This window comes from Pinus tabuliformis, chromosome 6 (assembly GCF_031772625.1).
Source record: "Pinus tabuliformis cultivar Carrire ecotype Pingquan chromosome 6, CPIR1, whole genome shotgun sequence".
Lineage (NCBI taxonomy): Eukaryota > Viridiplantae > Streptophyta > Pinopsida > Pinales > Pinaceae > Pinus > Pinus tabuliformis.
The window spans coordinates 233957368-233981530 of NC_142292.1; the positions used below are offsets into that span (position 1 = coordinate 233957368).

General features: G+C 35.3%; 1 protein-coding gene across 1 annotated transcript in view; it reads left to right on the forward strand.

Annotated features, from left to right (window-relative positions):
* Positions 1-23406, forward strand: part of LOC149258269 (MADS-box transcription factor 23-like) — a 430233-nt gene extending 406827 nt beyond the window's left edge. The window contains exons 4-7 of the mRNA XM_089371136.1: positions 22262-22361; positions 22492-22533; positions 22692-22733; positions 22859-23406. Coding sequence (XP_089227262.1) covers positions 22262-22361; positions 22492-22533; positions 22692-22733; positions 22859-23017 — 343 coding nt within the window. The 3' untranslated portion in view covers positions 23018-23406. The remainder of the gene's footprint in view (positions 1-22261; positions 22362-22491; positions 22534-22691; positions 22734-22858) is intronic.
* Positions 23407-24163: the final 757 nt, after the last annotated feature.

A 24163-nucleotide genomic window follows, 5' to 3' on the forward strand; every position in this document is an offset into this window, starting at 1 on the left:
CTATTCAAAGAGACTGTCTTTGGGTTAAAGGGGAAGGGAAAATGAAATGGGCCTTAGTTGCATGGGATAAACTCTGCAAACCAAAATCTTATGGGGGCCTTGGTCTGGATGATCCAGATGTTCTCAACAAGCTTTTAGGTGCAAAGTTATGGTGGCAGTGGGTAAAAGAGCCAAAGGATCAGTGGGCTTGCATATGGAAAGAAAAATATGCCAGCTCTTGGCAAGAGAATGATCATATAAGGATGACAGGAACCATAAAAGGATCAAACATATGGAATAAGGCATGGGAGAATAGAGACTTAGTGCAGAAAAACAATTTCTGGGGAATCAGAGAAGGGGACCTTGCGCTGTTTTTGGAGGATAGATGGCAACAAGAACAAAATCTTCTAAGAGAGGACTTTGTGGACCTAAAGAAAGAAATAGACAACAAAGGGCTATTTAGAGTTAAAGATTTTTGGGATCAACCCAGTCCAGAAAATAAATGGAGAAACTGGAAAAACATAGAAACTAGGGATGACAACCCTTTGAAAGAAAAAAAAGAAGTAATAATGTGAATGTTGGATCGAAGGAAGATTGTAGTTTCTGAAGGACATGATCAACTCAGATGGGGCAACAATAAATAAGGCAACTTCAATATTAAGGAAGCCAATAAGAGGTCTCTATAGCTGGACTCCTAAGTTTCAGACAAGGTATGGCAGAACCTCTGGAAGCATCAAGGATGGATGAAAATTAAAATCTTCACATGCTTGGTTCACCAAAAGAAAAATATGACTTGGGAAAACATTAGAAAAAGGGTTGTTATAGGACATTCTAGATGCCAGCTCCGTAAATCCCAAGAGGAGACAATAGAGCACCTTCTCAATGGCTGCACCTTTACCTCTGAGTTGTGGGATTCTTTTGCTACAATATTCCAACAGATGGACAAGGACAAAGATAGCATTATCAACACCCTAAATAACTGGAGAAAAAACTTTTCTAAGTATGAGTTTCTCTGCATGGCTTGGGTTTTGAGTCCAAGTTTCTTAATTTGGAATGTTTGGAAAGAAAGGAACATTAGACTCTTCAAAAATGTTCACAGCACCACCCAACACACATTTGAGCAGATCCTCAGACAGCTCAAGGAGACGATGGACACCATTGTTCGCAACTCCCCCATAAAGCCACCTTTAGAAAGAGAAAGACAGATTCTCTGTTAGTTGAGAATGCAGGGACTTATACCATAGGGAATGGATAGGAAGGTCATGAATCTGCCTAACAAGCCAGATTATTGGCATCCTCCCCCTCAGGGTTTCCTGAAATTCAACATCGATGGGGCCTCTAAAGGCAACCCAGGTCTTGCTGGTTATGGTGGAGTGCTACGATATAATAGTGGTTGTTTTCTACTAATTTTTCCATTGCCATTTGGGAAAAGATACTAATAATATGGTTGAATTAATGGCACTTGAGCAGTGTCTCGATTTCGTTAAGCAAGAAAATCTTTAGAACATTATTATAGAGGACGATTCTGAGATGATTATTAACTCGACTAAAAGAATATGTTGTGGCATGGAGCCGGAAAAAGTCTCAAGGAATTGGAGGTTGATACAAGTCTTTCAAAGAATTCAAGTTCACCTCCTAGACTTACACACTATGAGTTTTACTCATGTGCGTCGAATGGCCAATAAACCGGCGCACATTCTGGCTAATCAAGGAGTGGCTTGTACTAAAAATGGAGTCAAGATTATCTGGCCAGAAATGCCTCAGAATAGACTAAGGGATCAATGCCTCAGGCAGGTGGAAGAGGATTCTAAGGTTTATCATAAAAGGGTCATAGAAATAGGATCGGCTTGACCGTTAAGTAGAGTTCTTACACAAGCAAGGTCGTTCTAGGTATGCAGGTTTATGTTTGGTATCAGTGTACAGAAGTTTCAGTGGCTTGGCAGAATTCAGGGATCCTCTTTTTCCCATGGTCAAAGAAACAATACTTAGTCTTTCTCGACAGTCGCTCTTCCTGACTTTCTAGGCTGGCGGCAGTTTTATTGCCCTCGAAATGGTTTTCGACGTATCACACCACTTTCAGGAAGACAACGATTTTCCTTCTACAGGAGCAATTCCACTCACCTTTCAATGTGTGGCCCAAGATAGACAGGCAATACCGCTCTCATCGTGCGGTAATATTTGGCAAAGTTGGGCCTCGCAATATGTATAGGGACCATTGTATCTACTATGGGCAATCGATGGCCAGGATTGCACAGGTTTGTTAGTGGGTCCTTTTCATAGATTATCTTCTGAGATGCTTGCACATTCTTTCGAGTATCACACGCATCTTGCGGATTTCGAGAGGGGTGTGTGAACGAAAGCTAAGGTTTAATTCAAACCTGATAGTTTACTCAATTTAGTTTTCCTTAGTTTTTTGTGTCCGATTCGCGTGGTTTTAGGTGGGCTTACTAGCCACCCAAATTGTATCTCCGCATTTGGATTCTTAGCTCAAGACTCAACGAATATTGTATGTGTTTAAGCATTTTGTATATTATCTTTGTTTTTGATTTAATAGAAGGTTCTGCTCTTGTATTAGCAAAAAAGAATATAAATTGTGTGTGTGTCTATATATATATATATATATATATATATATATATATATATGCATATGCAGAAAGAGAGAGCGAGAATTTATTATACGAGAATGAAAAAGAAATATCGATTGTACAAGTTTTGCTTTGTTTAGCATTGTAGAATACTTTTACTTGCATTATTAGTGTGTGAATAATATGTTGGTAAGAATTACCATATGGACTTAGATTTAAGAAAATAAAATCATTTACTATGATAATGTAGTTTAAACAACCTTCCAAGGTTATTCATGACAAACTTAGAAAATCACTAGTTCTGAGAGGAAGAACTTAAATAATAAGGAAAATACCTTTATATGTACAGAGAGTAAGGGAGGGGGAAAACCGTAAGTAAAGGTAATATAAAACCTTGTACAAATATGAAATATGTATATACAAAAAATATTAGAAGAATTTCTTTAGGACATTGAGAAAATTTGAAAATATTTGATTTACATATCTATCTACTAAAAGTAGAAGTGAAAGGAAATTATAGAATATGTAATTATTCAATCGTAAATGGAAGTCTCCCTTAAAGATATAATGACACAATTGAAAAACAAATATGTAGATTTATTCCAGTAATATACAAAATATTACATACATGAAATCTCACTATAATAAAACACGATTACAATTCGAAATTACCATAACATTAGAAAAGAAGAATATAAATATATTTCAAGCATATGATAAAGTCCCCCAATAACCTCGTTCAACATATGCCTAAATCATTTTAAATACAATGTTCTAGGAAATGAAGTAATTATGGAGAAAACAATTCTTCAAGTGAACAATAAAGATTGAGGAACCTAGCCTCTCACCCTCACATATAGAATTCATGATCAAGTACATAAAGGAATCCAACATTTCACATCATTTGACCTAGGAGATGGAAACCAAAATCCTCATGAGAAATGAGAAAGATTTAATTTTCACCACCAAAGGAAAAGTATCAAAATTGTTTGAGAAGGTGATAATACATGTGATTGTATGTCAAGAAAGAAGAAGTACATTAATTTATATGTGAGAAAATGTAAAAGAAAAGATAATTTAGGGAAACAATATAAAATATAACAAAAGTATAGAAGGGTTTTCTACCTAGAGAAAAGCCTGGGTTTTACAACACTCACCAATGATATTGTACACAAATAAATTTTCATATGGGCTAGGTTGAATAAAAAGGAATTTAACCCTATTGTGTTTGTGGTTGTGTTTGTGTATGTATATGGAGATGTATATGTATATGTATATATATATATATATATATAGAGAGAGAGAGAGATAGATATACATACATATATATATATATATAGCTATATATATATATATATATATATATATATATATATATATATATATATATATATATATATATATATATATATATATATATATAGATATATATATATATATAACTGGTGGCTCATCCGCCTCTGGAGGGCAATCTCCTGCCCATATCGTGAGTGAAGCCCCAGCTCCCACTATCCAAGTGGTCCAAGACTCACTCGATGAAGCTTTGAAGTTCTCCGAAAGTGCCCTAATTTGCCGGTTCAATGGTTTTTGGCCTCGGCTGATAGCACTCCACAATTGGATCTCGGAGGTATGGAAGCCTATCATTTCTGATGAAATTAATATCTACCCCTGTGCTAGAGGTTTCTTTATAGTAGATTTTGAAAATCCGGAAAGCAGACAATGTATTCTAGATTCCGGCCCTTGGTTTTGGGAAAAATCAGGCCTATTCATGAAGCCATGGAACCCATCATTCGATCCCTCTACAGCAGTGATAACCTCAGCACCAGTTTGGGTGAGATTGCCAAGCCTACCCTTGCATCTCTGGAATCTCTCATCACTAAAAGCCATCGGAAATGCAATTGGGAAATTTTACTGCAGGTGCCCAGAAACAGAGGAATATGCCAGAACCACCTATGCACGCATCTGTGTGGAAATGGATTTCAGTGCCGGATTCCCAGCTGAAATAAACCTAACAAGTAAAGACTATGTGTGGAACCAGAAGCTTGATTATGAAAGTGTCCTCTTCAGATGTCGATCGTGCTTTGAGACGGGGCATCTAGCCAAAAATTGCTCAAAAGCCTCTGAGAAAAACTTTGCTAGAAAAAACCACCACAGATCTACATGGTGGGAAGGAGCACAAAAAGAACACTACACTGTCATCAAAGAAGACTACTCTAGAGAAAACTCTGAGTCACAAGAAATCAAGGAAGAAGGAAACAACTCTCAAAGAAAGCAAGGAGAAAGCCCGCCCCAACAAATCAATAGTTATGAAGATTTGAATACCGCAGAAAATAAATCTTCATTTAACAGCAAAGAAGATCTCCTAAACCAAAATTCTCCGACTATAGATCGCGAAGCTAAGACACCAATGTCCCAAGAACCAGAAGAGATGAAGGAGATGCAAGACAAAGGAAGTTGGAAGACCGTAGAGAAAAGAAAGAAAGCTACAACACCAATCTCTCCAAGAAAGACGAGGAGCCAGACAAGTAAAAATTAAGAAAATTGTAGGTCCGATAGACCAATTTGGTCTCAGTGGACGTTAACCATCATCATCATCATCATATATATATATATATATAACAAAAACAAAGATTGTTTAGGAATTTAATCCTGTAGAGACCCTCGTTTGAAACTAAGAAATAATGAGTATAGATAACATTTAATGAGTCAATATAGTTATTTTGGTGAGGTTAACAACCTTAATAAAGAAAGTATTTACTTAGGGGTAGGTGACCTGCAGGTGTTGTCTTTAATTGTTGGAGGTCTTATACAATAAACTATTGTGCTCTTCGTGTATGGTGGAGTATGATGGGTCTCTCACGATGCTACCAGCAGTTGTACCAGACCCACCTGGCATGTTGATATGAGGGTGAATTTTTGGTAGTATCAACAGGGTGCATTTGGACTTGGATTTTCACCAATATTTGTGGAATCCTCCAGATACTCCAGGTAACTTGGTTGGTTCGGTATTTATTCTCGGTGGTGTCTTTTATATATCATTTGGTTTTGTCTTTTTCTTTGTACTTGGTATACTAGGAAATGGTTTCAGGGAGCCATGTGATAACATGATTTATACCTCTACTAACGACGCTCAAGGCATCACCCTCGAAGCATGTTCTCTCTATTTGGTTTTGGGTCTCTCTTGTCTTTCTTTCTCTTTGCTTAGTCGTGGGTTCGAAGTTGGGGTCCTCCTATTGTGTCGTGAATTGTTTAGCACTTGGTGTTTTCAGGGGTCCTTGCTCCGGAGTTTTTTTCCGTGCAGGTTAGCGCCGAAAGTAGCGGCCTCCATAGTGGTGGTTTTTTACTTGTAGAGGGTAATTATGAGAGTTGGGTGGGTTATGTGTCCTTCCTCTATAGTTTTTCTCTCTTATTTTAGTCTACTTACTATTTTATATCCCTAACTGGTAGGCATTATGTCCTATATGATTTTTCTATGTAGAGAGTTTCCTATTCTACTACAAGGTGTCTCTTTACTGTCTCTACCTAAGGAAGAGTGACTTTATCCAGTGCAATTATCCTATCTCTCCTCGTGAAGACTATCATGTGGATAGGTGTCCCTTGCTTCAAAGGTGAGAGTTGGTGGGTTCATTCTTCCGTCGGGTGTTCTTTGCTCATAATTCTATTTTTCTTTACCTCTTGATTTTCTTATAGGTCTACTCAATCTATTTCCAAGGTGGTGGAGGGGTGGTAGGTGGTTCAATTTCTCTAGAAGAAAGTTGTTCCCTTTAGCCCCTTGCTAAATCTTTTGAATGAGAATTCTACTATTTTCTTTGGTTTTTGGATATAAGGTATGTGTTATGCAACCAACTCAAAAAAAAATAGTTTGACATAAAAATTACCCTGTTTAAGGAGGAAACCTCCTTTACATTAGATAAATGAACAATTCTTGGGTGATACAAATGATAATAACTCCTTGGTATATATGAGAGTTTAAAGTGTCAGAATATAATTAGAACTTACATAACAATAATAATGTAAGGGCACAACAATAAAAATAGTGGGCTTCTATGGGGAAAAATAATAACAACATGGGGGATACATAGGCACAACAATAACAATAGTGGGATACAATTAAAATAGCAATAAGAGTAATACACTAGTATTATAGGGACCTAACATGCCCCTCTCCTTCAAAAACGTTTTGTCCTCAATGCTTAAGTAGTCTGGATGCCTCTGTATAAAATTTTCATCCTGCCATGTGGAATATTCAGCAGGGAAGTTCTTCCACTTAATGAGATACTTTGAAGTTAATCAATTTTATTGTTGTCATGTTTTTTATTCCATGACTTCTTCAGGCTCAAATATTAGTTTTCCTTCTTCGTCAAGTTCTAGAAACACTATTCAAAATGGGAGCTCATCACCAATAACCTCCTTTAAGCATGAAACATCGAAAATTGGGTCTACTCAGGAAGATGCAGGCAACTCCAATTTGTATGATATAGTACCAATATTTTGTAGCACCTTGTAAGGACCATAGTACTTGGGTGATAATTTATTACCCTTCTTAGCTTACTTGCAAGAGATTGTTTGTATAGTTGTAGCTGTAAAAATACCCAGTCGCCTACATCAAAATTTCTTTCACTATGATATTGATTTGCCTTTCGTTTCATTGGATTCTATGCCAGAGTGAAGTTGTCCTTTAATATTTTGAGAAATTGTTGTTGATGCTTAATGTGATCTTCCACTTCTTAAACATTATAAATTTCTCTTAAAGATGATGTTATGGATGGTGTATGATATCCATAAAGTGCCATAAATGGGGTAATTTTTGTTTTAGTACAAAAGGAGGTGTTATACCACCATTCAACCAAAGGTAACCACTTAAACCATTATGTTTTTTTATCAGATACAAAGCAATGAAGATATACTTCCAAACATTTGTTCGCTATCTTAGTTTACCCGTGAGATTGAGGATGATAAGATGAGCTATGAACTAATTGAGTACGAATACAATAAAATAATTTTGCTAAAATATCTACAGTGATAATGAGATCTTTGTCATTTACAATAATATTTGGGTTCCCATGTAGCTTTCTAATTGTTTCCATAAATGGAGTAGAAACTATATTGAATTTAAAAGGATGAGATAATGCAGAAAAATGTGCATACTCGATAATATTATCAACTACAACAATTATGCCACTCTTTCCTTCAGAATTGGGTAAACGCGTGATAAAATCCATTGAGACCTCCTCCCAATGATGACCTTGAATGGCTAAATGTTGTAATATCCATGGGGTCTTAATTGTCTCAACATTATTTTGTTGGAAAACCAAACATTCTGCCACAAACTTTTGAATATCAGATTTAAGGCCATCCAAAAAAATATCCTTCTTGACCATATGGTAAGTTTTTAAAAATCCTCCGTGACCTTCTAAGGGTAAGGTGGCAATTCCAAAAGAATATTTTATTGAGTTTTGAATTGTTACAAAGATATAAGAGATCTTTGTACCATAATGAATCATTTTTGCAGTTAAAGGTATCATATGTATTCGAATCTTGTTGCAACTTTTGAACAAGTGTCCAAACCTCTTCGCCATTCTTCCATTCATTCCTTACTTCGGTTATCCAATCAGTTTTGATAATAGAAATGGCAGAAAGAAATGCTTCCACATCCTCATCCTTTCTTGAGAGTTCATCCGCAACAACAATTTTCTTCCATTTTTTGTAGGTGATTTCAAAGTCATAACCCAACATCTTTGGGACCCATTTTTGTTTCTCTTCTACATATAATCATTGTTCCAAAAATTATTTAAGACTATCATGATCTATTTTTACCTTGAAGTTTATTCCCATTAGGTAAGGCCTCCATTTCTTTAATGCATGTAGGATTGCCAACATTTCCTTGTCATAAATATGTTTGTGTAAATAATTTCCTTTTATTGGATGCATTTACAAAGAAATGGGTCTTGCTTCTTATATTAAAATATCTTCAATTCCATTTCCTCAGGCATCACATTCCATAATAAAGGTTTTTGTTAATTTTTGTGTAGCTATGACCGGTGCTTGGCACATTTCATGTTTAAGGTGTTCAAAGGACTTGGTCGTTTCTGGATTCTCGGAGAATGCATTTTTCTTTAGTAATGTTGTTAGAGGTGTTGATATTCTCCCATGATTCTTAATAAACTTGTGATAATACCTCATTAACATGAGAAATCCCTAAATATTCTTTATAGTTTTGGGGATTTTCCATTACCAAGGATAATTTTACGGGCGAATGTTCGCCCTTTGGCGAAATAAAGGGGTTTTAAATTTTTAGTGGGCGAATATTTTGTATCATAGTACATTTTTACAAATCACCTCAAATAGCCACCTTATTTTAAGGGAGAGGGTAAAAAAGGTAAATTTAGCCCTTGAAATTAGGACTTACAACCTTCCATTCGCCCATTTTCAAGAATAGGTTTTATTTAAGTGAATTCATTCGCCCATTTTCAAGAATAGGTTTTATTTAAGTGAATCCTATGGGCCAAATACCATATTTAGAAGAGGTATGGTAAATTAATAAAAATATAAATAAATGAGAGGTATGGTAAATAAATTAAAAAAAATTATATTTACTTCATAATTCACCTTATATACATGTAACGGTGTAAACAAATAAAAATATAAGTAAAGTGGAGGTATGGTAAATAAATAAAGCATCTTTTTATACTTACTCAAACTGTATGGTAAATAAATATAAATATAAATAAACTAGACGTATCGTAAATAAATAAAACCTCTTTTTATATTTAGTCCATAACCCTCGTTCTATTTATGAAGGTTAAAGAAAGTGGTTTTATTTAAGTGAATCCTATGGGCCAAATACCATATTTGTAAAAGAGGTATGGTAAATTAATAAAAATATAAATAAACGAGAGGTATGGTAAACAAATTAGACATTTTTTTATATTTACTCCATAAGTCACCTTATATTTACGAACATTCAAAAAATGGGTTATATTTAGGTGAAACCTATGGCCAAAATACTATGGGACAAATACCATGGACTAGATTGTTATTAATACCATGCAAAAAACCATTATTAACCCTAATATTAGAATTAATAAAAATAAAAATGGCACATGGTATTGACCCATGGTATTCACCTGGAATGTAGCCTATTTAAATGGGGAAATTAAACCAGCATGTAGCCTATGCTAAGATTCACTAGGACTTTACAAAGTTTTATTATTTAGTGAAAGACTCCCCAAGATCTTACAAGATTTTATAATTGAGTAAAATAGTCGCCATGCCTGGTGAGAGATTCGCCAAAAAATTATATATACATATTATATTATTGATAAAATCGCCTTCCATTTTTCCTATATACTATGGAGATTTGCCCATTTATTATATTTATAAATTTAGGGGGGGTCCTTAAAATTTTCCCTGTCCATTACTTAACGACTTTAATTTTGTAAGGGTCCACCTTAATATCATCATGAGATAAAATATGACCCAAGTATTCCACCTCCTGTACTCCAAAAAAACATTTGGAGGTTTTTGCATATAATTGCTTCTCCTCCAATAGTTTGAGCACCTTGTCAACATGTTGAACATGATCCTTCCAAGACTTGTTGTCAATTAGTATATAATCAAAAAATACTAACACATTTTTTCTAAGGAAAGCTTTGAAAATGGAATTCATCAAACCTTGAAATGTGGAATGTGCATTATTAAGTCCCAAATGCATGACCAAAAACTCATAATAGCCCTCATGAGTTTTGAATGTTGTTTTTAGAATGTCTTCAATCTTCATTCTAATTTGATGATATTCTGAATGAAGATCCATCTTAGTGAAGCCAATTTCTCCATGTAATTCATCCAACAATTCATCAATGACAAGAATGTGAAATTTATCTTTAATAGTGAGCTTGTTGGGATCCCTATATTTCAAACAAATATGCCATGATCCATCCTTATTATGCACAAATAATATTGGAGAAGAGAAAGAACATTGATTAGGTTGATTTATACCAACCTCTATAATTTTGTAACCATACATTCAATTTCACTCTTTTGGGAATAGTGATATCTGTAAGGTTGGATGTTTGGAGTAACACTTCCTGGAATCAAATGAACAGCATGATCATGATCATGAATAGATGGGAAGCCTTTGGAAGTCTCAAATACTTTTGAATAATTTTGCAAGACTTTTTCTAGATCTGGAGAAATAAGTGATTTAAATGTTGGAACCTCCAATGAGACTAATTGTGTAATTATGCCTCATTTTTCTTTATTCTGAATATTTTTCATGGAATTAGAGTATATTATCTTTCCTATTTTCCTTGTGATACCCCTTAATTCAACTTCCTTTCCTTCCACATAAAAAATCAAGAAACATTCCCCAAAGATTAAAAGTTATCGTCCCCAAAGATTGTAACCATTTAACTCCTGATACAACATCAGCACCACCCATTGGAATGGAAAGAATTGGAAGATTTAATACATATTCCCCCATGGTTACCTTTATCTTATGGTACTTTCCACAGTAATTTATAGCTCGTCCATTTGCAACCATCACTTGACACTCTAGCGCTGGATATAGGATGCAATTCAATTCCTTGGCTATCTTACAATGAATAAAATTATGGGTACTGCTTGAATCAACCAACACTATTACATTTTTATTCTTGATATATCTTTCTATATTGTGAATTTTAGGAGTGGTACTTCATACCAATGCATTATAAGGTATGGTCAGATTCATTTCTTCTTTCTATGGGGTTGGTTCTTAGTGCATATCCTCCTCCATTGATGTTTCTTCTTTCTTTTCTTCCTCCTCCTAAAAATCTATGTAGAATAATTTATTCTCAACACACTTATGACCTTTAGTTTATTTTCTATCACAACTGTAACAAATCCCTTTCTCTATTTTTCCCTCCAAATTTTGTGGCATCAATATTATAGGGTATTGAAGGTTAGGATCAAGAACACTTCCATATTTATAATTGTGAGTGGTAGAATTCCTTGTTGCCATAGTTTTTGTATCAACTTTTCTTGCCACTCTGAATGCCTTCTCGAATGAATCAGGTTCCCAAAGGTGAACGTCATGTTGGATGTTATCCTTCCTTAGAATATTAGTTACCCTAATATTGAAATTTTTGAAGCCCTCAATGTGCTCAACTATTGAACCCTTCTTTTTGAGGTTGATCAATTACCTAAATAAGGTGTTTCTCTTTGTATCCTCATAATGTATTATCATTTCCTCGATAAAAATTTACCAAGTGACAAGTGGTTTATGACAAAAATTCCATAAATACCATACAAATAGATTGGGTTCTATATATCAAGATGAAATTCATACCTTTTTTGTGTGTTTCACATCATGGATATCAAAATATTGCTCCATCTATATTATCCATGTTACCAGATCCTTGCCATCAAACTTCCTCATATTGATCTTTGGAATGTGGCAGGTCTTAAACCCAACTTTGGAGTATCTAAAATCATAATTCGTATTCCTTTTTTCCTCATCATTATTTTCACGGATTGTCTTGTCACCACTGGAAAGCCTTTCTTGTAGAAACCTTGTCAACCGTTCCAATTTGACATTTATATCATCCATGTCTACTTTTAAAACTCTCATATCTACTTTTAAACCATCCTTCAATCCATCCATGTACATTTTTATTTTTTCTTATAAACTATCCATCTTAACATTCTTCATCACTTCCATTTCATTTTGGTTACTCTTTCTGAGAGTGATTTTTCTTACACTTGGTCTCATAATTTTGATATATCATGTTGCATTTCTTCCTCTTATTCATGTGTCATAATAAAGCTTTATGTTTTCTTACTAAATGTGTCCATTTTCTTTTTGAGGCCTTTATATATCAAACAATGATATCTATGCTTCAATATTCCCTTTGAATCACTTCAAACTAATTGTACAAACAAAAGTTATCCAATTTTTTAATATATACACACATTTTTCTTTCTTTCTAGGGGTTTGATATTGAAATTCTTGTATCTCTATAATTTTAGATCTCCAAGGTATGAAATTTCATCTTGGGGTAGCTTTCTAAGGCTTCATTCCAACCCCATAAGCCATACCATGATTGGATTATTCAATAAAGAGTTATGTCCAATCTTCTATGATGACTTGATCATAAATTAGTTCATATGGGCGAACTTGTACGAAGTTCCACGTGTCAGCGTTTTGACCTTCGACCTTGAAAACTATATAAGAAAAATTATAGTCTTGTTGAAGGTGTTGGACCCACCAACATTCATGGGATCTCCTTGATAAGAAGTCCCAACAAGACCTAAAATCGTTTGGAGTAGGAGTCCCAACTGTGAGTGCTAATGTAATGTCTTAACCATGGTAGCATGCAGGGATATGGATGATAACATTGGGTTGAAGCAACTGTGACCTTCGGTGATTCATGGGGGTTCTAACACATGGAGGGGAAAAGGAAGTGTGCCCCTTAGAATCATGTAATAGTGCGTGACTTGAAAGGAACACACAAGAAGAATCAAATCACAAGCTAAAATGCGGAAAAGTCCACAAATTAAAGTGAGAGGTTAATCCAACAACACACATTCAACAAGATTCATACAATTGCATACAAAGTATTTCATAAGAAAATGTGTAAGTTAAACAACATACATTGCTAAAGTAATTAGAATAGTCCAACTACAATAACAACATATGAAGGAAAGCATGTTGGCTCTATTATTATTATTATGAGTGAAAGTTCTATCCATACATACACCATTGAGCACCACCAGCCCCAATAGTGGAACATTACAGTCAAGAACACTTGATCCTCCAAAGAGGTATACTCTCTTTATGCTATGGAGAAGCCAAGGCTCATCAGAATAACCCCCAAGCCTTTTTTAAGCCTAAGCATAGCCAAAATATTGGCTTTAGAAAGCTTTTACTATGAGTTATGAGGTTCTATTTATAGTGGGGTAACCCTTGACATTCTCCTTTGTGACTCTTTGAATACTCCCATTGCTCTTCAACTTCTTTTACAAATAACTCATTACATAACATGATGAACTTTCACATTCCACTAATGACACTTGGAATTTGACTTACAACATATTTAAAAATAATATACACTTTCCACATGTACCCATGTGAGACAAAATAGGCTAGTGACCATCTAATAAGACAAAGCACTTTGACTCCGAAGTTTACGGAAATACCAATTTAGGAACCTCTACTTTGTGTTTCTCGGTCACATACTCATGCCAAGCTTGGTATTGTGTGATGATGTCCCAAAACTGCTTGATGGTGTATTTCTACAGCATACTCTTGCCTCCATAACATCTGGGTATATAGTCTTGGAACTTGTATCTAACTCATCTTGAAGCATGTGCAACATGGTTTTGACCATGAGGGAACCACCAATGTACTTTTGCATGTTATGTGTGCTGAGCTACAAGGCATCCCTAGTGGCCTCTCACCTTAGCTACTCCATGTACCTTTCGATCTCTAGCTAGACTTGATTCTTATGTTTAGCCTCAATGAGGAAACCGACTAAATTTTCTGTTCATTCTGACCATGACATCCAAACTCTTGTAAAAACATGCATGTGAGGCGTGTATATTGGTCACGAATGGGATAAGCGGCTCATAGTTTTGGATCAACATCCGAACCTTTTCTATCTCTAGCTCTACCTGAGGCTTCATCAAGGGCCCCATTTATATCGCATTGTCCACTCTTGCACATGGGCGATTATAGTATGTATGTTCCTGAGAGTTTGAACAAATTCCTTGCTCTATTTTTGTAAGCCATGCACATGGATAACTGCTTTATGAATGGTAATGAATCTATCATAGAGCTTCCGCATTGTAGTCTAAAGTGTTTATACTTAACCAAGTATCACTTTCCTCATCTCTGCCATCGTGGAAAATACGCTTTCCTCTCTTATTTGTTCTACCTCTTGCCTGCCTCCCTACAAGTTCTCTTCCATTTATTCATTTTCAACCAATAGGAACTTAGCATTGGAGCTTTTATGGCTCCTGCATAGGCTAAGGTGGCATCAGAAATGGTAGTTGGATGCTTTCTGACACTTGACACTATCACCCTTTCCTTCATGAATGTAGGTGACTTGTGATCATCCAAAATTTTCATCCTCCATGCCTCTACAATCGTATTCTGCAGCTCGTCAAATGAAAAATTGTACACATTCATAATTGGATCATAATTAATGATAACATCTTCCCTTTGCTAGCTCGGAACTGGTTCTAGAATTGGAGGTTGTGGAGACTGAGATGGTCCACCTCATGTGCTCTCGGCATAAGTTCAGTGTGCACATTTTGTGGCTCATCCCACAACTCATGTTTGCCACTTCAATTAGTTTCTCAATTAGCTGAGCAAGATCCCGATCTTGGATCTATTCATCCTCTTCTTCAAATGTTGGTTGTTCTAACTTCTCAACCTATATGAGCATTGTTTTCTCTGTCATTGTGCCTTGCCTCTCTTCTTCCTCTTGTTTCTGCTTCACTTCCCTTTCTCTCCTTCTCATCTGTTTCTCTTCCTCCAAATTCTTCTCTTTTTCCTACAACTTTCATTCTACTTCCTCTAGCCTTTGTTTTTCTTTCTTCCTTCAATTTTCCCTCTTTATTAGTTTCTTCCTCTTTGCCTCCGCTACCAAAGTTTCTTTTTAAGTGATAGGATCAGCTCTCATATTGTAGCTTTTCTTTGCCTCTTAGTTCTCGACAATATTCCTCTTGCCCTTATCCTATACTGGATTGCTGCTTATCATTTCTTTTGTTGTTTCTTCCTGCACTGTTGTTAGCCGCAGAGTAGCCTCCCAAAATGTGGCTATATTTGATGGGCTTGTTGAGCTTGGATTCATTGTAATAGTATCTCCAAGGGTGCTCCTCATGCAAGTGAAATGTCCTATGGATCCATGGATAGTACACCTTCACACAATGGTTATTGCAAACACCCTAGGGATCATACAAATTAAATTCCTTGGTGCTAAACTCGAACTTCAATATCTCCTTAGCTTCGGTATCTAAATCTTTCAAGCTCTAATTTCGTATAACCCAAGCCACAAAGGAAGAGCGGGCCATGGTACCTTCTTCTTCCTATGCAGTCCCGATGATAGCCCTATGGAGAGGTGATATGAGACCTCCGGCATGACTAGCTTGTATGTGGCATACCTTGCTAGGACATGTAGAGGCTTCTCTACGCCAAACACTCTAATGAAGGTGCCACTGGGCGAGGCATGCCAATATGCAATGTTAACTATCACCTCCATCACTTCTTGGGACATGCAAGGTGGATCTTGCTCAAATATCGGCTTGTTTAATGGGATGATGAAATGGTCAATTAGCCTTTCCATTACTCCTTAGTAGTTGCAATCAGAAATAAACTTGAAATAAAAATTGATTTCAATCTCTTTCGGTGTCCATATCCAGCTCATGCCAGGAAACTATTGCTCGATAAAGATTGCATGCAATAAGTATGCATACAGGTAGAATCTCTCTCGCTCATCCTTCGACAGATTCCAAGCATTAGTCACATGGAATTTCAACTAATAATTGAACCAGTCCAATGAGTTGAATGGCCTTCCATCACTCACAAACTAGTCCAATACAACTACCCAACATTGAGGAAAGGTCTCAACACTCGATTGACTGTATATTCAACGTGAAAAGATGATCAAGAACTAGTAGGACTTCCTGAGGGACTTTGTCTTGTAAACATGAATTGGTGTTTGTCTGAGCTTTGATAGCTCTTTCACCTAGCGCTTGACTATATCTCTCGTTTTCACATGGATGTGGGTGGCATAGAAAAGTGTATCCATGTGCCTTGTCAACTGAGGTAAATGATAAAACTGATGGTATTTCTCCGCCCTAAAGGTGACAAGCTCTATCCCACTAGCATTGCTCAATGTCATAGTCTCTGGATCTATGTGTGAGACAATCCAGCTAATAATGTTCGCACATGGGAAGGCAGGGTACCTGCATGTAACCTTTTAAATTCCTGACCACTAGAGAGTGATATAAACCTACCAGACCTCTAATTCTTCCTTGAATTCATCCACAAAAGTATCCTTGATCTATTTCCATGTCAAATTAGTGCCCTTCTCAACGAACAACTGAGTGTCTGCATAAACTCGCAAGTTAATTGGCACCAGCTCAACTTCTTCCCGAGTACTACTCTCGATAGTTTCCTTTGATGTATCTCCCTTGGAATCCATGGTTGAATGTAACTGCTAGAGAGACGGTCAACAAGTATTAAACCTAGAGATAAAGAGTACACTAATGGCATGCAAATGTTTGCTTAAAACCAAAATAACTTCAAGACAATATCAAGCAACAAACTAGGCTAATGCTGGGAGGGATTGCACAATTTTGGTTCATAGAGGTGGTCGGATGCCTGCTAGAACTGTGCATTGTTCAGTCCCAATAGTCACTGGGGGGGCTTTCTAACTGGAACTGCGTAATGCGAAGTTCAGTCCAGGCACAAGCGAGAAGTGACTGCGCATTCTGCAGTCGTAGTGGCCAGGACAGGGAGACTAGCTCCTAGAAGTGTAGTTGATGCCAGGCCAGGGAAACCTCTGCATAGTTCCAGAAGCCAAGGCAGAGACCTTGAGCTCCCATAATGCGTAGTGTGTGCAAGGGAATGCCAAATCTCGGCAAGGGAAGCATAGACTTGCCCAAGGGGAGTGTGAAAATGAGAAAATATGAAGGATGGTGTGATGCTAAGTGGAGATCTAACTGAATGGTCATTCATGCAAGTGAAACAAGTGCAAGAATCAATCAAATTGAAGGAAAATGAACCATGTGGAGAGAGTCACCATAATGGGGACCGTTAGTGCAAAAAATGGGTAATGCATGCGACACTCAAGAAAGGGAATGAAAAAATTAAAACAACACTTCTTCAAGCTAAAACAAGTTAAAACATGATAAATCATTCAAAAAAACGAGTGAAACAACACTCTCACACGCAAAACAAACAAAACCAAAAGAAAAAATGGTAAAATACTAGAAAAGTAAGACTTACCCGGAAAAGCGACGATGAACACACTAAAGGTTCCTTGATCTCCTCGGGAATGCTAGAGCTCCAAGATCGAATGCGAAAATGAGCTCTAGAAGCATATATTAAATAAACTTGGCTGATTTAGGGTTTATGACGTGAAGGCCAAAAATTAAGGACGAAGCAACACTTGGAAGCAATTTCCAAAATAAATCAAGTGCCTCCTTCAAACTACTAAAAGTAGGTACCTATTTTCTCGGGATGCTTTTCGACGTTTTTCTTCTTTCTTTCTTGGGAAAATTTTCCATGCATTGCCCCAAGAGATTGCATAATTCTTGAAACGCCTCAGCAACTCAATGGCTCATGCACTAAGTAGCTTCTGAGCAAGAGGCTTCTGCATAATTTTTGGGTTGAGTGGCTTTGAGTTGCCTCTCATGTTCTACGTACTTTCCTAGCTGAAGATGACTGTCAAATAGCTCTACACAATTTTGGAGTTGAAGGCTCACTGTTAACTTGGACTGCACAATTCCCAAGAGCAAGGCTAGTTTCCCTCAAGGATTGTGTAGTTCTCTAAGGCAAGCACAAAATTGGGTGGAATTCATGTCAAGAGATTGACCTGCAGGTTAAACAGTAAACCAAGTGAGAAAAAACAAGCTATGATGCAAAGGATAAGGCTCAATCAAAGCACAAGTACTTGAGTAAGTGCAAGATGAGATATTTTGATTTCGGAGGGAGGCTCTAAAATGAGGCATAGGAAAATATTTGGAGGGTGGTTGTAGCCGCTACAACAAGTCCGTGCACTTTCGGTCACTTTACAAAATTAAAATCTAATGCTCTCAGAGAAAGTTATGATGATTTTCCCTAGGTCACCTGTTTGAGATAGAATTTTGGAGCCTACAAAAATCGTAACTTCCTTAGATCATATCTCTAAAAATATAGTGAATGAAGATCTGAAATTCGTACACGAAGTTCAACAATATTTCGGCTCCAGAAAATTTGGAATTTTCACTTTTGAAGCCTCGTAGAAAATAAATTATAGCCAAAATACCAAGATGATTTTCTTGAAGAAGCAAAACCCTAGAATCCAAAGCTCTAATACCAAATGTTATGTAACCACCTAACAAAATCGAAGAAAAGATAGATCAATGACATAAAAATTAGCCTTTGTAATGGGAAAACCTACTTTACATTACATAAGAGAAAATTTCTTCGATGATACAAATGATAAGACCTCCTTGCTATATATAGGAGTGTAATAGGTCATAATATAATCAAAACCTGCAATATATTAATAGTGTAACAACACAATAATATAATGGGCTTCTATGGGGCACAACAATAAAAATATAGGGTTACGCTAACAATAACACAAAGTGGAAGACAGTAGTATTATACGGACCTAAGAGTATGGCCCCACCAAGGCGTATCTCGCACATTAGACACTTGGACACTCCCTCGACTCTGGCACCCTTAGCTCATGGTCATTATTAAAGAAATAATCTGGCGGTTATGTTGAAATGAGAGTGTGTGCACTCCTGGTCATGGTGCTTCCCTTCGGCTCCTGCAAAAAGGTGTTAGACTATCTCGGACTGCCCTGACCAAAGGGAGACATTTTTTGAAAGCTCAACTCGAAGAATTTTTGCAGAACCACTATGAGGATCGTGAAGCCTTGGAAGGGGCTCTCACTTAGCTTTAATATTTCCAATGTCACTTGAGGGAATCCATGGTTGTGGTGTGGCATGGGAAAAATGAAATTACGGCAAAGTTGGATAAACTAAAAACCTTGCTTACTCATCTAGAGCAACATTTGAGGTGAAGTTATTGACCCCCTCATCCTCTAAGAATAGGGCTAGATAACCCAACTTCTATCAATTTTGATGACTGATAATGATCACTAGAACTCTTCTTCTTTTATTGGGTTTTTTGGGATGTTTGGTCTCAACATTTATGGTCGGCTGCTATATGTATTTTCTCACACATTTCTTTTGGTAGGATTGTCACAGCCAACAAACTCGGTCGAGGTGAGACCAATTGAGGTTTTAGCTATCCATATGTAAATTTCAACAATTTCATATAATAAAAGTCTGAACTTAAAAAAAAAAAACTAGGATAGTCAAGAATTGTGTATAGGCCTAAACCAACTAGGTATAGAGTTTACATTTAGGAAAAGTAAGTTTAGAAATATTAAAGCCCTAACCATAGCAGCATTAGAATTGAAATATAACCAATGCAAAACAGTTTTTGTGGAATGAAATTTTCATATGTTAAGAGAAGTTTTACGTGAGCAACGAGTAAAATGTTCCTCCACGGAACCAAAGAAGAAATATCACCACAGTAATATGAGTCAAATCTAGTAATATAAGTAGCCAAGAAGGTTAAACCCATCAATTCTTATATTTAAAAAAAATAACATTAAAAACTCTGAAATGATGGAAATTGAAAATAGTCATTTATACGTTGGTTGCCAAACTAATTTTTTTCTAGTAACGGTACAAAGAAAACCCCATAAACTCTCATAAAGTAGTTATAATCGATGGTTGAAAACGAATAGTTCAGCCAAGAGCAAAAAGCTAAGTCCACGAATCGTGTAAAACCTAGAAAACCATTGTGATAAAAGAAGTAAGTTAATCAAAGAGATAAATTGCATAAATAAATAGTGACCTAGATGTAACCAAAGAAAAACACTAAATGAATGTGCAAAAACATACCTATGGTAAAAACTTCATGATAACTCAAGAAAATTGTAGCACAAAAATTCACCTAAAGGATTGACCTAGAAAGAATTTACAGAGGTTAGAGCCTTAAGGGTGCCATTGCAAAGTATTAGAGCTATGTTTGGGAGAAAATGAATTGAACGAAGGGACAAAGCACAGTCTAGATATTCATTTTTATGGAAGAGAAACCCTAACTCATGGAGCATTGATTTGTTGAGTATCGACCTCAAAAGTTGGGGATAGGGTTTCTAAAATAGCTTCATGTCATTATGCAAACAAGACACATATGTATACTTTAAGAGGATCACTTCCTTACAACCATCTGGAGCCTTTTCTTCCCATGATCACTTCCTTACAGCCATCTGGAGCCTTTTCTTCCCATTATACCACATGGAGACTAGATATCAAGATCTTACATAATATATTATAACTTGATGAGAAAACCTTTACGAAAAATAGCTTCGATAACAATAGATAAATTTAGAACTATAAACCATTGCAAACATAAATATGTTGAGACTTTGGAGTTATATGATGTATTGAGAAGTATATCATGTATTGAGTTTTATGTAGATAGACTTTTTCAAAAACATAATAAGTCAAAACTTAATTGGTATATTGGGGACATGAAAGACTTATAAACATAAGTTCCAATTTAGTATATAATCCATAAGTATATGATATTAATTACCTAAATGTTTTGTTCCATGGTACAGACCACACAAATTAAAGAAGAAAAAATAACCATTTTGAATACAATATCAGAATCTCTAACAAAAAAATTATAAAGCACTAGATAGTCATATTTTAAGAATATATAATAGAAGAATAAAAAAAAAAATTAATCCTTTATTTGTCAACTTTTTTAATATGTTTTTAAAGTATGTTAGACTATTGAAAAAACCCATATGCGCTTAATTTATATTAATAAATAAATCATATAAACGTATCTTACATAATCATAAGATTTCAAACAACGAAATTCTAACATAAAAATAATAATAATCTGAATTTGCTGGGTAACGATGAAATTGTAATATAAAAAATAATCACCATTCTTTTTCGTTCTTTCATTGTTATGGTATAAAGAACAAATACTGTAGTTTAATTAGGTGGAGGAGTTTCCCAAAAAATTATGGAAATTCTGGTTATATTTAGAGAAAATTTGTAAAGGATTTTTGTAAAATCAAGTTATAGTTGTTAAAATTCAAAAATTTAGGTGTCCTAGACTTTTTTGATGGTGCTGAATCCATTTCCACCATTAAAAACACGATTTAAATACTACCTCTACAAGATTTTTTGAAATTTTTTTGCCCAGATTCTAGCAACTCTTGCCTGTCCGAGCAATTCCTCCATTAGACGACTCCAAACAAATATATTAAATATCTTTAAAAAAATGTACAAACCCACAATTTATGGAAATTCATTTTCAAAATTTTAAAACAATTTTAATGTTATTTTCAAATTTACAAATAATTCATTTAAATGAAAGGAATTAAACATTTTTTTAATGAGCTAAAAGCTTTTGACTTCTCATCAATCATGAAAACTTCAATTTTATTTGATGTCGGAAGAAGAATGAAAAAAATTCATTTAAATTCGTTTATACGGAAAATAATAAAATAGTTTTATTATGAATGTTGAGAAATTTGTTTGGTAAAAAAAAAAAAAAAACCATTGTTTTCCGTTTCCTCTAATAATTTTAGTAAGTTTTTTATTAGAAAGTTTTTTTTGGGTTCGTTGTTTGGTTTATGACGAGCTTAAAAGCTTATGAAGAATAATGAAAACTTCAAATTTGAGAGAGTGGAGAAATAATTTTACCAATTGGATATTTTCATATTGTTTCTTAGAACTCCATTATTATAATGAAAACTTCAAATTTGAGAGAGTGGAGATATAATTTTACCAATTGGATATTTTCATATTGTTTCTTAGAACTCCATTATTATGTATTTGTTGGATCCATATTATGGTTTATACAAATTTTAATAGGATTTACGTAAACATTGAATCAGAATGTTGATCGGCGAAGATCGGGGGGAACTAAGTCTGAGAGATCTCGATGATGTATATCAACGATTAGAGATGAGCTTACATTGCGTCCAAGCAAGAAAGGTTGTCCCCGTATCTACCACTTAAATTCTACATGTTTTAAAATCCGCGACAGTAAGAAATATCGTCCAAATACATGGGAAAATTTTATTCGACATGAAACTCAGACCCTACCCTGCAATTCTTTTTTCAGGAGGAAATTTTGATTGATGAACTGGAAGAGCTAAATCGAAGGGTATACTTTCATCCTTCCCTTATCCATTTATTAAAATTAGAAAACCATCATTATTTTGCCATCATTTAGCAGTGTGAATCTCTCCTTTTAGAAACTTCATTATTGTTTAATGCTTTGAAGCTGTTAATTATCATGTTTTGGCTGCTACTATGAAGCAGGAACGTTGCTTGTACGAGGAAAATATGAACTTACACAGCATGGTAGTGATCATCCCCTTAGCCAATTAATATATAACTTGGGTATATCAAAATGGTCAAGTACTGCGTTTTGTATTACATTAGGTATTTACTTGATCTAATCGTATTGCATTACATGTTCTACTTAGATCTCAATGCTGGAGTCCTCAAGAGTAGCACCAGCAGGCCATGACTTTTGTTTCGAAAGTATGAAATACAGTGAAGCAGAAGATGAATCGTCTGAGGCAGCTATAAGTGTACCCAATATCTCCCTTCAGCTAAACCTGGCAGACTCCTCTCAGAGTTAATAAAAGTAAAGTAGCTACTCTGTTGAGTAGCAACACTAACCTACTCTAAACTCTAAGCTACTCTATTTCTATTTCTATTGCTACTCTAATAAGTAGCAACTCTACTTTTATATGTCACATGTTAACTCATCATTACTATTCTTACTCTCCTATGCATTCAGTAAGAATAAAAGTTGATAATTTGATGAACAAGAGGACGAAGTCTGATTATAGAAAAAATAATTGCCAGCCCGACTAAAGCCTATTGTGTGTACTGTTAGGGCTGGCTTATGGGACTGGCATTTCCGCTTGGTAACAATCAATTTGAGTGTTCCTTTCAGCTGATATTTGATGTAATTACTCAAAATTAATATAGTTCACTGACACCGGAAGTACCTTTGATTGGCATATGTGCTCAGTGCAATACAATTAGCGCAGGTTAGGAGGTAATAAAAGCATTTAGCAGATGCAGAAGACGGTTTATATATATATAATAGAGTGGAAAATATATTAAACCAGTGGGATAGTAGTGGAGATAGTTATTATCGTTATTTAGGGTGGGGATATGTGCTCAGTGCAATACAATTACAGCAGGTTAGGAGGTAATAAAAGCATTTAGCAGCTACAGAAGACGGAGGTAATAAAAACATTTAGCAGATGCAGAAGACAGTATATATATATATATAATATAGTGGAAAATATATTAAACCAGTGGGATAGTAGTGGAGATAGTTATCACTGTTATTTAGGGTGGGGATATGTGCTCAGTGCAATACAATTACAGCAGGTTAGGAGGTAATAAAAGCATTTAGCAGCTGCAGAAGACGGTTTATTATACCAGTGGGATAGTAGTGGAGATAGTTATTATTGTTATTTAGGGTGAGGATCGTTATTATTGTCATTTAAGGAATATCTTTTCATCTGAAATTACTAGTTGGTATTTGTTTTCACTTTTATCAAATATAATTATATAATTAATTTATTTCCTTAAGCGTAAACCATTATCAAATATCTTTATATAATTAATTTATTTCCTTAAATCCAAACAAACAGAGGCTCAGAATATGCATCAAACCCAAAATAATATATCTATATATATATAATCCAAAGAAATATTTTATATATATATACAAATATATATACACCTAAATAAAGAGTATGATTAAA